The 17,140-nt window shown below is 37.9% G+C and overlaps 1 protein-coding gene across 16 annotated transcripts in view; it reads right to left on the reverse strand.

Annotated features, from left to right (window-relative positions):
- Positions 1-17,140, reverse strand: part of CAB39L (calcium binding protein 39 like) — a 112,281-nt gene that overhangs the window by 30,763 nt on the left and 64,378 nt on the right. For all 16 annotated transcript variants that reach the window (XM_048215478.2, XM_048215483.2, XM_048215475.2 and 13 more), the window contains one exon: positions 6,479-6,597. In XM_048215478.2, the coding sequence (XP_048071435.1) occupies positions 6,479-6,597 (119 nt within the window). The remainder of the gene's footprint in view (positions 1-6,478; positions 6,598-17,140) is intronic.

The following is a 17,140-nucleotide window of genomic DNA, read 5'->3' on the forward strand; positions in this document are numbered from 1 at the left end:
TATATAAGATTTGTATATAATAGATGACCAATAATAAATAGCTGTGTATTGAATGACTCACTGAAGTCATGAATTACAGCTCGTAGCAAAAACTGCACTAGAAAAACACAATGTTTACTGTAGGAAACAATTCAGGACTGGCACATTAGATCTGTTCCATTCCTAATTTAATAACAATGCCTCAAGTGTCAAATTCAACACTGACAGAAATCTAGTTTGAGTTACATTCCAGTGTAGGATAAGGTTTCAAGAAAGTGAACAAAACTTAGCTCAAGTAAAACAAGCTCAGCATTAAAATACAGTTGACAACTGTGTGGAAAACAGTAGACTAGAATGAAGGAAGACACAGTGGTAAAAGACTGGGAAGGGCATATAGGATAAAAAAAATCTTATATCATTTCATTTCAGTTAAATACAATATTAATTTTTATGGTTCTAATACAAAGCCCACTGGAAAAAAAAACCCTCAATTATCTCAATTCTTGAAAAAGCACTTTCCTATAATGTTGAGAATAGAAGGAAAATGATATCCATAAAGGGCCTACATAATCTTTCAAATTTACCATGAATTTTGCAAGTAGGAAAAATTCCAGCAAAAAATATTTTTAAAAGCAAAAACGACCACTGAACAGATGAGAACTGAAATGAACAGATAAGAAAACTATTGAATAGATGAAAATCAAAACAAAACCGCTCTTACACAAAACAAGATAAAACTCACCAAATATAAGTGATACCATTTTGTTGAGCAATAAAGAATAATACACTATTCTTTATAAGACAACATCTACATGAAATTTGATTCAAGAATAAAATCTCTCTCCTACAATTTAGGAAACCGGCTACTTTGCAAAATCAAATCTACAAATACAGTAGGGGAAATGGTAAACAAGGATATTTGAAAGGATTCACTAAACTAAGGTAGTATTTATCATTTTTGTTCTGCTTTATGCTGAATACTATCTATAACTATCCTTTGAGTATTCCCTGAATAACTCATATTTACATTAAATGCTAATATATTCAGATAGGCATGATTATTTGCAGAATATTAAAAAATGCCTATTTATAGTTAATAATTTCTCTTACCAGAAGAACTTGAAGATCAGCCTGCTGATACACATAGAGTTATAGATGGAAAATATAAAATGTTATAAAGAGGAGTGTATTTTCTAAAGTGTGAAGGAGAAAAACATTGCTGTTAGAGTACTTTAGAGTATATGAAATAAAGACCGTTGGCCTAGAGAAAGAACCCAAGACCATTAAAATCTAGACTTATTAGTGAGGTACTTATGGACTTTTGTAATTTGGCCCTAAACTTTTCCATTTCATTTCTCATCCCATTCCCTACATCTTTGGGGTATGCCATTCTCTCAACCTAGAATTTCCTTCTCCTTGCATTTCTACCTCTAAGATTCTCTCTCATCTTTCCAGGCTTAGTTTAAATGCCACCTCCTCCTTGAAGTCTTTTCTAATAACCCACCACTGAAGATTATTCCCTCTCTCCTTCATATTCTTACAACAGTTTGTAATGCCCGTTTAGCACTTTTTTCAATCTATACTATGTTACATCGCCAATAAGTAGTTATAAATCTGTTTTCTTCACCTCATTTCAAACAACTTCATTGCTGGGAATAGGTTTTACTTGTTACCGTCTTGCTCTCTTGTTACCTTCTCCTTTCCTCCTCTGCTCCCATCTCCATATGGTGTCTGTATCTTATTTGTTACTCTCCCCTATTCCCACCTCAATCTGCAGAGCGCTTAGCATAACGTTTTGCACAAAGTAGGCATATAATGAAATTAGGGGCGCCTGGGTAGCGCAGTCGTTAAAGCGTCTGCCTTCGGCTCAGGGTGTGATCCTGGCGTTCAGGGATCGAGTCCCACGTCAGGCTCCTCCGCTGGGAGCCTGCTTCTTCCTCTCCCACTCCCCCTGCTGTGTTCCCTCTCTCGCTGGCTGTCTCTCTGTCACATAAATAAATAAAATCTTAAAAAAAAAAAAAGTAGGCATATAATGAAATTAATGAATTTCTTCTTCTTCCTTTTCTTTTTCTTCTTCTTTTTCTTCTTCTTCTTCTTCTTCTTCTTCTTCTTCTTCTTCTTCTTTTTCGAGAAAGAGAGAGAGAGAAAGAGTGTGTGCACAAGTGGGTGGGGGGAGGAAAGGGAGAGGAAGAGAGAGAATCTAAAGTAGGCTCCACGCCAAGTATGGAGCCCTATGTGGGGCTCAATCTCATAACCCTGAGATCATGAACTGAGCCAAAATCAAGAGCCAGACGCGTAACCAACTGAGCCACCCAGACGCCCCTGAAGTTAATAAATTTCAAACTCTGACTAAAATTCTTAATACTAGAACTCTAATGAAACTCAAACTGGCTTAGTCAAAAAGCTGTATGATCTCTAGCCAACATTTTCTCATTTCTTGATTAAATTTCCAAACTGAGACTATCTATAAAAAGTTTATACTCCAAACTTTTGTGTATAATTAGTTCACTTTTTCCTTTCATTTGGTAAAGTTTATTGGAACCATCTGTGATATACTGACTATTTATTCTTGAAAACTAAAAAAATATTTTAAAAACTATTCCTCTGGGTCAGAACACTTGTTGCATCCCACTAGTTTGTGCCTAAGAGTGGAAATGTCATTCTCTGAGATGACAGCTCCTTAAAGGTAGGAATACACTGGGATATAGAGAGAAATTCTTAATTTTCGTCAGTACCCTTTAAGGGTTCTATAATTCACATATATCATTTCAACCTTACTACCCTCTAGGATATTGGCTTCTGATAGTTTATTACTCCACAAAGAAAGCCTATCCTAAGTTTCAAATCCCAATAACATTAATATCCTTTTCTTGGTACAAAACAAATATCTCATCTATTCTATTCCACTTATGAAAAAGGTTCCTAAGGGCAGGGACCACAATGAATCACTGTGCCTCCACAATGACTAATTTATGTCAGGTTGCTAATAAAGAGTAACCCAATAAATTCTGAATCATTATTTTTATAGAATTGAATTATATCTTCCTTTTTGATTTGCAGTTTAGATTATATAGTCTGGCCTCTAACTATGTTAGTATGGAGAAGGTACACTACTATATATGCAAATAATCACAGCATATAAGATCCCTTTCAAATTTAATAAAAGCTAAAATGTAAGAGCAGCTGTCTCCTCTAGCAGTGAGCTACATACAAAAAATGGTCAGAAGATCTTGTGAAAGAATATCTCAAGTTAAGAATAATTATAAAAGGGAAACATGACTTGTGCTGTTGCTGGAGGCAAACAATGTCAGGCAGTAGTTGGAAAAGTTCTGTAAAACGTCACTTAAACACTTGGCCTCCTCAATATAGGCAAGAAGTTTTGCTTTTATTTTTTATTTTTTAAGATTTTATTTATTTATTTGATAGAGACAGAGGCAGCGAGAGAGGGAACACAAGCAGGGGGAGTGGGAGAGGGAGAAGCAGGCTTCCCACAGAGTAGGGAGCCCAATGCAGAGCTCGATCCCAGAACGCTGGGATCATGACCTAAGCCGAAGGCAGATGCTTAACGACTGAGCCACCCAGTCGCCCCGAAGTTTTGCTCTTAATCTAGATATATTTGCTTACTTTAAAAATAAGGAGATAACTCTGTCCACTAAAAAGGCTTAGAAGCAATAACAATCCAATGTCAATGAGAAGCCCTAGCATCCGATTATAGTCTCTAAGAACCATTCCTCACTAAAAAGAACAAAAGTCCTTGGTAGAAATGGCTGATTTCAAGTCTGTGTTAGGAAATATACAAGATGGGCCTGGTATACCTTGTGCCAAAAAGCAAGGAATCTCACTTGCTAATGGGAGTAATATCAAAAGGACATGAGGCAACTTGAAGGATAGCAACTGAACACCAGCAAGAAAAAGAAAATATATGGAAAAAATTAAACCCACAAGTTCATAATAATAATAAGGGATGGGGGAGGGGAGAGAGAGAAAAGAAACTCATTAGATGCCAACAGAAGTTGGGGTAACAACTTATTTCTCTCTAAATCGATAATGGAAGGAAAAGAATTAGGCATTCTACCTCTCTGATATGAACTGTATTTTAAAGTAGTTAAATTGTGGTGGATGACAGAAAGTTATTCTCTATAAAACTACTCTAGTCAATAAACGCATGAGAAATGACAGAATTAGAAAATCATCTTTTTGTAACCGCTAATGAAATGACTGAATCAAACAGTGTTTATCAATGAATGGTAAAACAATTAAGTGTAAGGTTGATGAGGAACTTTACAATGGTTTAAGCTGTCTCCACCTGAACCCACTGCTCAATCGTAGCATTACAAAGTGTATGTCTCCTGATGAGATGAAATATGAACTACACAGCACCACCTACAAAATATGATTGCCAAGATAAAACTGAATCTGAATCTAATCAAGTCTTTAAATATAACATTCAGGTCAGAAATACAGAATACAGTGGAACAAGTTAAGTGACACCATTAGGAAGCAATATGACAAATCCAGAATGGAGGAAATTCTCAGTTTTTCAAAAAGTCAGTGACATAAAAAGGGGAGTGGGTACTGTTCTCAACGAAAAGAGACTTTGAAAAGACCTATGTGGCATTACAACCAAATACAGTGAATGGAACTTGTTAGGATCCTTAACTGAACAAACCAACTATGGAAATTTGGGGGAGGAAACAATCAAGGAAATTGGAGTATGGAGTACATATTAGTTACTAAAGAATTATTGTTACTTTTTAAGTATAATAATTACATTGTGGTTATGTAAAATTTATCTTTTTATTTTTGCAATGCATATCAAAGTAAATTATTTAGGGTTGATAAATCGAGATTACATGAAGTTTGGGATTTGCTTTAAAATACTCCAGCCAAAAAAGTCGGGGGAGGTGTTGGGGAGATAGATGAAACAAACACAGTGAAATACTGATTGTTGTTAAGATTGGGTGATGGGTACACAGGGTTTCTTTGTACTTTCTACTTTTGTATATGGTTGAAAATTTTTGATTAAAATTTTTAAAATAGTACTATTAGGAGAAATTTATTATTTCAATATTAGACTTCTGGAACATCTTCCATTGGCTATGATTTTTTATGGATCACTGAGAGGAGTTTAAGTGACTTCATCCTCAAGTTCTCTCAGTAACTTAGAATGTCACTTGCCGGGGCAAGAGAAAAGTTCATTTAGAGAAAGTCTTTATTTATAATCTTCTCATAAAATTTGGGTTCCAAATCCTTCATACCATGCTTTGTATCCTATTTCCAGATGATTATCTTTGATGAGCAAATATCAATTTCTTCCTTCCCTTTCTTTTCCTTTTTCCTTTCCTTTCCTTTCCTTTCCTTTCCTTTCCTTTCCTTTCCTTTCTTTTCCTTCCTTCCTTCCTTCCTTCCTTCCTGGTTAGAATTAGGTTCAATACAGAATGATACTATCATTTTCCGAAATAACATCAGTTTGATTTGTAAATGCACCAATCAAGTTTTGTCTTGTTTAAAATTGTCCATATGTTTCTATGGGAATTGCAGCTCTTAAGAGGAACAGTGATAATAATTTCTTAGATTAGTAGTTACTGAGTACCGTGTACTAGATGCTGTGCTTCATAAGCATTATCTCACTGAAGACTCCTAACAACCTACTGATGTAGGTATTATTATGGACTCCATATTGCAATGAGGAAACCAAGACATAAGGAAGTTAAATAACTTGCCCAAGGTCTTAGAGTATGTAAATGGCAGAGCCCCGGCTGACAACACCAATCTTTCTGATGGTGCAAAGTCAATGGCATATATTGCAACATCATTTTAGTGTGAAGGTAATATAAATTTTACTTTTATTTTACAGATAAGAAAACTGAGGTTTGGAAAGGTGCAGTGTCTTGCCTAAGATCACAGAACCAGGAAGTGCGAGAGACAAGAAAAAGGAATAATCAGAGAACAAAAACAAATTCTTATAAATTAAAAATAAGAGTAGCTGAAATGAAAATTCAATAGGGTTTATCTTCAATTAAATGTAAAATTAACATCTTCCAACACATAAAAAGATAAGAGATGAAAAACAGAAGAACTAAGAAATCAATCCTGGAGATTCAACTCTGACTAACAGAAATCTAAAAAGTGAGAACACGGAAAATGGAAGGGAAGAAATTTTCAAAGAAACAATATGTGACAGAGAATGTTAGTGATCCACTGAAATTCACTGTCCTCTTCTTCCTGGACACTAGACAACATTTCTCAGATTTCCTTAAGAATTAAGGGGCCAAATGACTAAGTGATCTCAAATGGAATGTGAAAGGAAGTAATGTGAGCCATTTCCAGGCATGGCTGATCATTTCTCCCATGTATTTTCGCCTTCCTGTGAGCTGAAATGGCAAAGCTGAACAGAGGGATCTTAGGAACCAACTGAGCCACCCAGCAGCCCCAATGCTGTATACTTTTAACAACTATTCTATACTCAAACCTACTTTAAAGGAAAGCATGTACCTACCCTTTGAGGAGCATAAACAGGATATGAGGATGCGCGCTAATGTACTCCACAGTAGGACTCCGAGTACCTATCTGTCTTCTCAGGATGTTGTTAAATATCTGGGTCACATCTTTTTTTCCCTGTTAAAGAAACAAACCACCATTAAATTGTACAATTGAAATAGGTGAATTATATGGAGTGTAAGTTATCTCTCAAAAGCTGTTTACACATACACACACATAAAGAGAAATAGCACTGTTCTTTGTAATATCCAAAAACATTAATTTATTCTCTTTTTAGTGATTCAACATTTATATACAGTATAAAATGATCACCATTAGTTACCATCTCTTACTATTCAAAGTTAATACAATATCATTATATTCCTTGTGCTACACATTCCATCCCCATGACCTATTTATTTTATTAATTTATTTTTTAAATTTATTTTTGTCATATATTTTTAGTCAGCTGTACTTTCAAACACTCAAACAGAGTCTACAAAATGGATGCAGCTCTTTTCCACAGGATTTGCACTTAGTTAATTGAGCAACTAGAAGTCTACTTCTCACATTGGTAAATGAAATGGCACAGAAGAATTCAAAATAGTAATGAATATGATACAATTGAATTCCTCATGCTTTTTTACCTTTTAGCTTTATATAAGAAGAAAATTATGATTAACATTTTTAAACCATCTTAAATGAGAGAAAACAGATGAAGAAAATAAAGGTTTTAGCAAATGTAGATTGGAATCAAATTCCTTTTTCTTAAATGTACTTTTTAGTAATTTTTCCCTCCACTTCATCCATTTCCATTCCAAGTTGGTGAATTAAAAAAAAAAAAAGAATGTGAGTTTTTTATTAGTTGGATACATATTTTAGGTGATCCTAAGAAACCATATCTAGCTTAGAGGAATAGAGAGGACCACTCAATCCTAGTAGCCTGAGGTAGAGGAACTGTAGCCAGTCTTGGATAGGACTTTTTACAGTCCTCATTTCCAAGATACCACTCTCACACACCCTACAACCTGAGGCTCGCCTCCTTCTCCAACTGAAGCTCTGAACTGAACAGGAGTTTTTTATTTATTTATTTATTTTTAAAAGATTTTGTTTATTCATTTGAGGGGGGGGAGAGAGAGAGTGAGAGCATGAGCAGGGAGAAGAGGGAGAAGAAGGAGGCTCCCGGCAAGCAGGGAGTCCAATGTGGGGCTTGATCCCACAACCCTGGGATCATGACCTGAGCCAAAGGCCCACACTTAACCGACTGAGCCCCCCAGGCACCCTGAGTTTTTTGTTTTTTAAGATTTTATTTTTAAGTAATGTCCACACCCAATGGGGGGCTTGAACTCACAACCCTGAGATCAGGAGGTGCACGTGCTTCTGTCTGACCCAGCCAGGTGCCCCAAACAGGAGTTTTTCATATGAAAAAAAAAAAAAAAAGGACAAGAATGACATTCCATTGTCAGTTACTACAGCCCTGATTCTGGCCTTCATCTCTCAAATGAACTGTTAAAGAGAATCTTCCAGTTATGTCCTCCACTTCAAAGCAATCTTCACTCTGCAGAGTGAGCTAACTAGAAATGCAAATCTGACTATGCCATTCTCTTCTCTTAAGCTCTTCAATGTCTTCTTTTGCTTTGAAAAAAGTCCAACACCCTCACCTGGTCCTTGTCTACCTCTCCAGCCACATCTCACTTTCTAATTCCTACTTCAAGTTCTATTAATAACAACTGGCTGTACTACATAAACGTATACACAAGCTTTCATTTCTATACCTTTGTTCCTGTTCTTCTGTTCGTCCTGAATGCTTTTCCTTCCTTTCTTTTTGTAGCTAAATCTTAGTCATCCTGTAACCCGGAGCAGAGGTGCCAAGAGCACCTGGCTCCAGGGTTCCCAAACAGACCAGGTTCAGCCACTCACCGCTGACAAAATCCAAAGGCAGAGAGATGAGTGGTGGTGAAACAAGAAAGGAGTTTATTTCAGTGAGGTCAACACAGGGAAGATAGTGGACTAGTGTCTCAAAGACTATCTCCAAAGTGCTGAACCTACTAGTGGGTTTATGTAAGGAAAATGTGGGACAAAGTTCGGTGGGTATATGTAGGTAAGCAGTAAAGATCGTTGCCTTGGGGTCAATCACGTGTGGTCTTGCTGACAACAGGACAGACCTTTTTGCTTGAGGGGGTAGTTTCAGTTCCCATCATGGGATGCTTTGCCTGCAAGGATCTTTTGGCTGAGTTAAGAGATAAGCTGGAAAGAAGAACTTAATCAATTAGAAAGTACAGACAGGTCAAAATGGAGGCTGTTGAAGTCCTCTTTCAATCCTACAGATTCAGTTCAGAAGTATTCACCTCTAGGATAACTGCCCCTGTCTGTGTGACAACATCTTTGCCTACATAGACCAGTACCTCCTCTTCCCTGTCTACCCCTACCTCCATCTCTACCACGGTCATAGCAGCTAACATTAAGTGCTTACGCTGTGCCAGGCACTTATACTAAGAACTTTACATGTATTTTCCAATCCTCATAACAACCTTATAATGTACATTCTATAAGTAAGGAAATTAAGGACTAGTGAGGTTATCTTATGCAGGTGGGATGTGGGACAGCCAGGACTCCATCCAAAACTGATAGAACCCAGAGTCTGGGTTCTTGGCCATTATACTAACCTGATTCCAATACTGAACACAGTACACTGGAATGAATGAATTTTGTCTCTAACTCCCTCATCACACTGTTAGCTCCCAAGGACAAGCCATACTTCAATGCCTGTAGTAGGGCCTGCTATATAGTAGGCATTCAATATTTATTCGACTGATTTATTATTTTAGAAGCGTAGTCATCCATAAATGCTTTATCACAAATCTAGACCACTGAATCCCATATATCTATTAATGTGGTACTTTTTTAATACCAAAAGAAGGCACTAAGATTATTCAATTAATTACTCAATCTTACAGCTACTAGTCATATAAAATATGGACTAAGTACTGATTAAAAATACTAATTAATATGTAGAAAAATATTCTTAAAGGATTCACTTTATCAAAAATTGGCTTGAAATGGATCACAGACTTAAATGTAAAACATAAAACTATAAAACTTCTAGAAGAAATAGAGGAAAATCCTCAGGATCTAGAGTTAGGCAAATAATTCTTAAACTTGACACTAAAAGCACAACCGAGAAGGCAAAAAACTAGTCAGTTGGACTTCAGCAAAATTCAGCACTTCTGTACAAGATCTTGTTAATAGGATGAAAAGAGACGGTACAGACTGGGAGAAAATACTTCAAACCATATATATATGACAAAAAACTAGTGCTAGAATATGTAAAGAAGCCTCTGAATTTAGTAGTATAAAATACAAACCAATTAAAAAGTGGGCAAAAGACAGGAAGAGACATTTCACCGAAGAGGCTCTACAGATGGCTACCAGCACATAAAAGATGTTCAACAAAATTAGCCATTAGGGAAATGCAAATTAAGATCACCGGGAGATATTACTACATCTGCCTATCAAAAGGACTAAAAAATAAATAATCAAATGCTGACAAAAATGGAAAGAAACTACACTTGTACGTTGTTGGTGGAGATCTAAAATATAGAGTCAATCCGGAAAAAAATTTGGCAATTTCTTAAAAAACTTAACATGTGGGGCGCTTAGCTGGCTCAGTTATTTGAGCAACCGACTCTTGGTTTTGGCTTAGGTCATGCTCTTAGAGCCCTGGGATCAGGCCTCAAGTCGGGCTCTGTGTTGGGCGTGGAGCCTGCTTGAGGGTTTTCTGTCTCTGCCTCTCCCCCTGCTCTCTCTCTTACTGGAGTTAATAAATAAATCTTTAAAAAAATAAAATAAGGGGCACCTGTGGTGGCTCCATCAGTTAAGTGGCTGCCATCGGCTCAGGTCATGATCTCAGAGTCCTGAGATGGAGCCCCGTGTCGGGCTCATGGAGCAATGGGGAGCCTGCTTCTCCCTCTCCCTTTGCCTGCCGCTCCCCCTGCTTGTGCTCATTTTCTCTCTAATAAATAAACAAAATATTTAAAAAATAAAAAATAAAATAAATAAAATAAAATAAAGACTTAACATGCAACTACTATACTAGCGCTTCTGGTATTTATCACAGGGAGGTGAAACCTGGCCATGAATGTTCACAGTGGCTTTATTCATAATAACCAAAAGCAGGAAACAACCTAGGAATCCTTCCACAGGTAAACGGTTAAACAAACTGGGCTATATACCCATACCAGGGACTCAGCAATAAAAAGGAATGAACTTTGAGATATGCAACAAACTGGATGAATCTTAAGGAATTATGCTGAGTGAAAAATGCCAGTAACAAAAGGTTATACAAACTGAGTGTCCATCAACAGACAAATGGATAAGGAAGGTGTGGCATATTTCTACTATGGAATATTACACAGCCATAAAAAAGGATAAGATTGTGCCATTTGAGACATGGATGAACATAAAGAGTATTATAATAAGTAATTAAGTCAGACTGAGAAAGACAAATACCACATGATTTTACTCACATGTGGAATCTAAAAAAAATATCCCACAAATGAATAAGAAATAAAATGCAAAATTAGACCTATACATACAGAGAACAGTACTGATGGTCGCCAGAGGGGAGAAAAGTGGGGGTTGGGTAAAATGGGTGAAGGGAGCAGGAGATACAGGCTTCCAGCTGTGGAATAAATAAGTCAAGACAGTATAATGAATATAGTCAATGATATTGTAACAGTGATGTATGGGAACAGATGGTAGCTACACTTGCAGTGAGCACAGCATAATGTATGAACTTAAGGAATCACTATGTTGTACACTTGAAACTAATGTAACATTGTGTGTCAACTCAAAAAAATTTAGAAGATTACACATTATATGGTTCCATTTACATTCAGATTACAGAATGGAAAACTGATTTGTGGTTGCTAGAGGTCAAGGATGGGGTAAGAGAGGTGAGTGGCTATAAAAGGGCAAGAGGAGGCATCTTTGTGGTGATGGAAATTTTCTATATCTTGACTTTATCAACATCAATATTCTGGTCATGTCACTGCACTATGGTTTTGCAAGATTTTACCATCAGGGAAACTGGGCAAGGTACATGAGACATCTGTATTATTTATTTTACAGAGTTTTCTTGTTGGAGCAAGCTGCAGGAAGAAAGCAGGGAAGTGCCCACTCTTTTGGGGAGACTGTAGCCAGCAATGAGATGCATGCTAATTAAAAGCCAGAACCTCAGACAGTAGCTTGTAAAGTATGCCTCAAACCGCTCCCAGGGAAAGACTGGGAGTTGGGTGTTTTTGTTGCGCTTCCTTTGTGCTAGCCTGGGAGAGGTGGGGATAGTTGCAACAAGTGTTCTTGCACCCATGAACAACTGCTCCTTTGTTTGCTATAGTCCTGTGGGACTCATGAATGCAAGCCCTGTTAGCTTTCATACATAGGTGATTTGGGGGACCATCCCTCAGTTGGCAGCCTTAAAAGTTGGGGCACCAGATGTGTGGTCCAAACCCTTTGCTCCTCAAAGAAAAGCTGGGTGTTGGGGATCCCCCCCAACTGTATGGTGCTATGCCAGGGGGTGGGGTTTATGGCCAGTGTGTCTCAGCCTTTGCTACCCATTTTGATGTGAATATTTTCTCAGTTGCTCAATGAATAGGAGTCACTTAGCTAATTTCTAGATTTCTCTCAGAGGGAATTCCTGCATGTGTAACCGTACATTCTGTTTAACCATAGGAGGAGGGAAATTCAGGAGTCTCCTATGTTACCATCTAAGTCCAGAGTCCCAGAATTTTTTTAAATGGTAAAATTCAATGCTAGTTCTCATATATTGCTGGTGAGGATATAAAGCAATTTAATAATACCTGACTGATGTCCTAGAATCTCAAATTGGGAAATCTAGCCTGAGAAAATAATCTTAAATAGCAATCTTAAATACAGAAGAAAAGTTTCAGACACAGAGACTTTTTTTTTGAGAGAGAGAGAACAAGCGTGCATGTGTGAGCAGGGAAGGGGGGTGGCCTAGGGGGAGGGGCAGACGGAGGAGAGAGAGAATCCTATGCAGGCTCCATTCCCAGCATGCAGCCTGATGTGTGTCTTGATCTCACGACCCTAAGATCATGATCTGAAGCCGAAATCAAGAGTCAGATGGTTAACTGGCACAGAAATCTCCATCATAGTGGTGATAATAAAGAGTTAGAAATAATCAGTATGTCCAGAATTAGGCACGGTCACATAAATTATGGTATATGTAACTAGCAGAAATAAGAACATCAAAATGTTGGCAATGATTAAATACAAGAAAAATCTATGGCTAGCCATTGCTTTCACTTTATTCCATGGAGAGAAACAGAGAAGGGTAGAAATAAGGGAGAAAGAAAGAGAAGAATTAAGAAGAAAGGAAGGAAAGAGAGCCAGGGAAGAAGAAAGAAGAATAAAAAAGGCAAAGAGAGAGAGAGAGAGAGAGAGAGGGAGGGAGAGATATTAAAAAAACAACAACAGGGGGCGCCTGGGTGGCACAGCGGTTAAGCATCTGCCTTCGGCTCAGGGCGTGATCCCGGCGTTACGGGATCGAGCCCCACATCAGGCTCCTCTGCTATGAGCCTGCTTCTCCCTCTCCCACTCCCCCTGCTTGTGTTCCCTCTCTCGCTGGCTGTCTCTATCTCTGTCAAATAAATAAATAAAATCTTAAAAAAAAAAAACAACAAAAACAGACACATGGGAAAGGAAAGTTTATCTTCCTTTAAGAAAAACACACAATATAAAATCCAAATTTTAACCAAAAATTAGGAGCTGAGTCTTCAATTTAAAAGGATACTTTAGGATCAGTTGCTCTCATAATTTTAAAATATAAAAAACGTTCATACTACTTCATGCTAAATGAATTTTATTTACACAGATGTTAAACTGTATAAGAGGTATAGCTGTAGATATAAATAAAATTTAAGTGAAAGAAGTCATCTGTTCTTCTCAAACCTTTCTAAACTCACAGTAATCCTGCACAATATCAATCCTCTTTGAAAAGTCATAAGAGCATGTCTTTCATACTTCCCAGTGAAATGCCACAAGAACATTTCCATACAGCATTCCAGTGAACAGTTGAAATGAAGCTCCACAGAACTCTATCCAACTTTTACACAGAGGAAAACATTCTTCTGGTTCATTAGCAAATAATGTGCGGAGGCAAAGGAAGCCCCCCGTGGCTAACGAAAACAAGCTCTGATACCAGGAACAGCTTCTCAAATCAGAGGAAAGGATCAGAATGGAAAGGATTAAAGAAAACTTAAACAAGTACCAGATGATTAATGATAGTCCTTCCATAATACAGAACCTTTGCAGATATCCATTCATCACACTATACCTAACTGGAGTAAAACCTTAACTATTTCAAAACCAGTCTGCAGCAACCCTCAGACTGCTAGATTTCAAGCTCTGGATCTAGAAGTGGCCAGAAAAAAAAGAAGAAAAATGTTTTTGATGGTAATGCAGCAACATCTAGACATGAACCAAAATGCCTGATATTAGTAGTAATTCTAAGACTACATATAATGTAACTGAACAGATGCCAAACCTGAAGAAGCACTTGCATTAAGCTGACAAATTCAAAAAGGTCAGCCCTAACATGAGACGGTCAACGACGAATGAATGATACATACAGAGGTATCAACTGGAATTAAATAAGGAAAGAGAAAAAGAGAGAAGAAAGAAGCAACAAACAGCAGGCACAGCAATTAGAAGTAACTGCTGATAAAGAGCACCCTTCACTGATAATAGAAGTAAGAGCAGGCAGGGACGCCTGGTGGCTGAGTTAGCTGTCTGCCTTCGGCTCAGGTCCTGGGATCTAGTCCCACACGGAGTCCCTCATCGGGCTCCTTCCTCACGGGAGCCTGCTTCTCCCTCTGCCTGATGCTCGCCCTGCTTGTGGTCTCTCTCTCTCTGACAAATAAGTAAATAAAATCTTAAAATAAAAAAGAAGTGAGAAAGGCAAATAAGGGAGTAAAAGAGAGCAAAAGAAAACACCCATTTTAAAATTGCAGCCATTGACTTGTATATAGGATATATAAAGAATTCTCAAAATTCACCAACCAAATAAAAAGAGGGCAAAAGGTCTATTTAGACAATTCACAGAAGAAAAGATACAGTAGCAAATAAACACATTTGGAAAGATGCTCAACATCATTAGTCATTAAGGGAATGTAAATTAAAACCACAACATACCACTGACACTTACCTGAGTGGCTAAAATTTTTTTTAAAAAACCCAAAGCTAAAAGCAAACAAACAAAAACCCCAATGCTACCCAACAATCCTACTCCTGGGTATTTACACAAGTGAAATGAAAACCTACATCTGCACATACAAACTGCATAAATGGTTATAGAGGTTTTATTTGTAACTGCTCAAAACTGAAAATCCCCCAAATATCCCTCAACTGGGGGATGGCTAAATGGTCTGTGTACATCCATGCATTGGAATACTACTCAGCAATAAAAAGGAACAAACTCCTTTAACCAGAGACGTAAAGGATCTATATTCTAGAAACTATAAATCACTCTTGAAAGACATTGAAGAAGACACAAAAAGATGGGAAAACATTCCATGCTCATGGATCAGAAGAATTAACATAGTTAAAATGTCCATGCTACCCAGAGCAATCTACACTTTCAATGCTATCCCGATCAAAATACCAATGACATTTTTCAAAGAACTGGAACAAACAGCGCTTAAATTTGTGTGGAACCAGAAAAGGCCCCGAATTGCCAAGGAATTGTTGAAAAGGAAAAACAAAGCTGGGGGCATCACAATGCCGGATTTCGAGCTGTACTACAAAGCTGTGATCACAAAGACAGCATGGTACTGGCACAAAAACAGACACATAGACCAATGGAACAGAATAGAGAATCCAGAAATGGACCCTCGGCTCTTTGGGCAACTAATCTTTGATAAAGCAGGAAAAAACATCCGGTGGGAAAAAGACAGTCTTTTCAATAAATGGTGCTGGGAAAATTGGACAGCTACATGCAAAAGAATGAAACTTGACCACTCTCTCACACCATACACAAAGATAAACTCCAAATGGATGAAAGACCTCGATGTGAGACAGGAATCCATCAAAATCCTAGAGGAGAACATAAGCAGCAACCTCTACGACATCGGCCACAGCAACTTTTTTTATGACACATCTCCAAAGGCAAGAGAAACAAAAGATAAAATGAACTTGTGGGACTTCATCAAGATAAAAAGCTTCTGCACAGCCAAGGAAACAGTCAAAAAAACTAAGAGGCAGCCCACGGAATGGGAGAATATATTTGCAAATGATACTACAGATAAAAGACTGGTATCCAAGATCTACAAAGAACTTCTCAAACTCAATACACAAGAAACAAATAAACAAATCATAAAATGGGCAGAAGATACGAACAGACACTTTTCCAATGATGACATACAAATGGCTAACAGACACATGAAAAAATGTTCAAAATCATTAGCCATCAGGGAAATTCAAATCAAAACCACACTGAGATACCACCTTACGCCAGTTAGAATGGCAAAAATTGACAAGGCAAGAAACAACAATTGTTGGAGAGGATGTGGAGAAAGGGGATTCCTCCTACATTGTTGGTGGGAATGCAAGTTGGTACAGCCACTCTGGAAAACAGTGTGGAGGTCCCTTAAAAAGTTAAAAATTGAGGGGCGCCTGGGTGGCACAGCAGTTAAGCATCTGCCTTCGGCTCAGGGCGTGATCCTGGCGTTATGGGATCGAGCCCCACATCAGGCTCCTCCGCTATGAGCCTGCTTCTTCCTCTCCCACTCCCCCTGCTTGTGTTCCCTCTCTCGCTGGCTGTCTCTATCTCTGTCAAATAAATAAATAAAATCTTAAAAAAAAAAAAGTGAGCTACCCTATGATCCAGCAATTACACTACTGGGTATTTACCCCAAAGATACAGATGTAGTGAAGAGAAGGGCCACATGAACCCCAATGTTCATAGCAGCATTGTCCACAATAGTTAAATCATGGAAGGAGCCGAGATGCCCTTCAACAGATGACTGGATCAAAAAGATATGGTCCATATGTACAATGGAATATTACTCAGCTATCAAAAAGAATGAATTCTCAACATTTGCTGCAACATGGACGGCACTGGAGGAGATAATGCTAAGTGAAATAAGTCAAGCAGAGAAAGACAATTATCATATGGTTTCTCTCATCTATGGAACATAAGAAGTAGGAAGATCAGTAGGAGAAGAAAGGGATAAAGGGGGTTAATCAGAAGGGGGAATGAAGCATGAGAGACTATGGACTCTGGGAAACAGACTGAGGGCTTCAGAGGGGAGGGGGGTGGGGGAATGGGATAGGCTGGTGATGGGTAGTAAGGAGGACACATATTGTATGGTGCACTGGGTGTAATACGCAACTAATGAATCGTGGAACTTTACATAAAAAACCAGGGATGTACTGTATGGTGACTAACATAATATAATAAAAAAATATTATTATAAAAAAGAAAAGGAACAAACTCCTGATACCCAGCAACAATACAGATGAATCCTAAATGCATTAGGCCAAGTGGAAGAAGCCAGACTCAAAAGGCCACATTTTGTGTGATTCCATTTCCACATTTAAGGCAAATTATACGAGGATAGAAGATAGATGAGTGGTTGCCAGAGGCTGAGGGTAGGAAAAAGAA

Source organism: Ursus arctos, unplaced genomic scaffold (assembly GCF_023065955.2).
Source record: "Ursus arctos isolate Adak ecotype North America unplaced genomic scaffold, UrsArc2.0 scaffold_10, whole genome shotgun sequence".
Lineage (NCBI taxonomy): Eukaryota > Metazoa > Chordata > Mammalia > Carnivora > Ursidae > Ursus > Ursus arctos.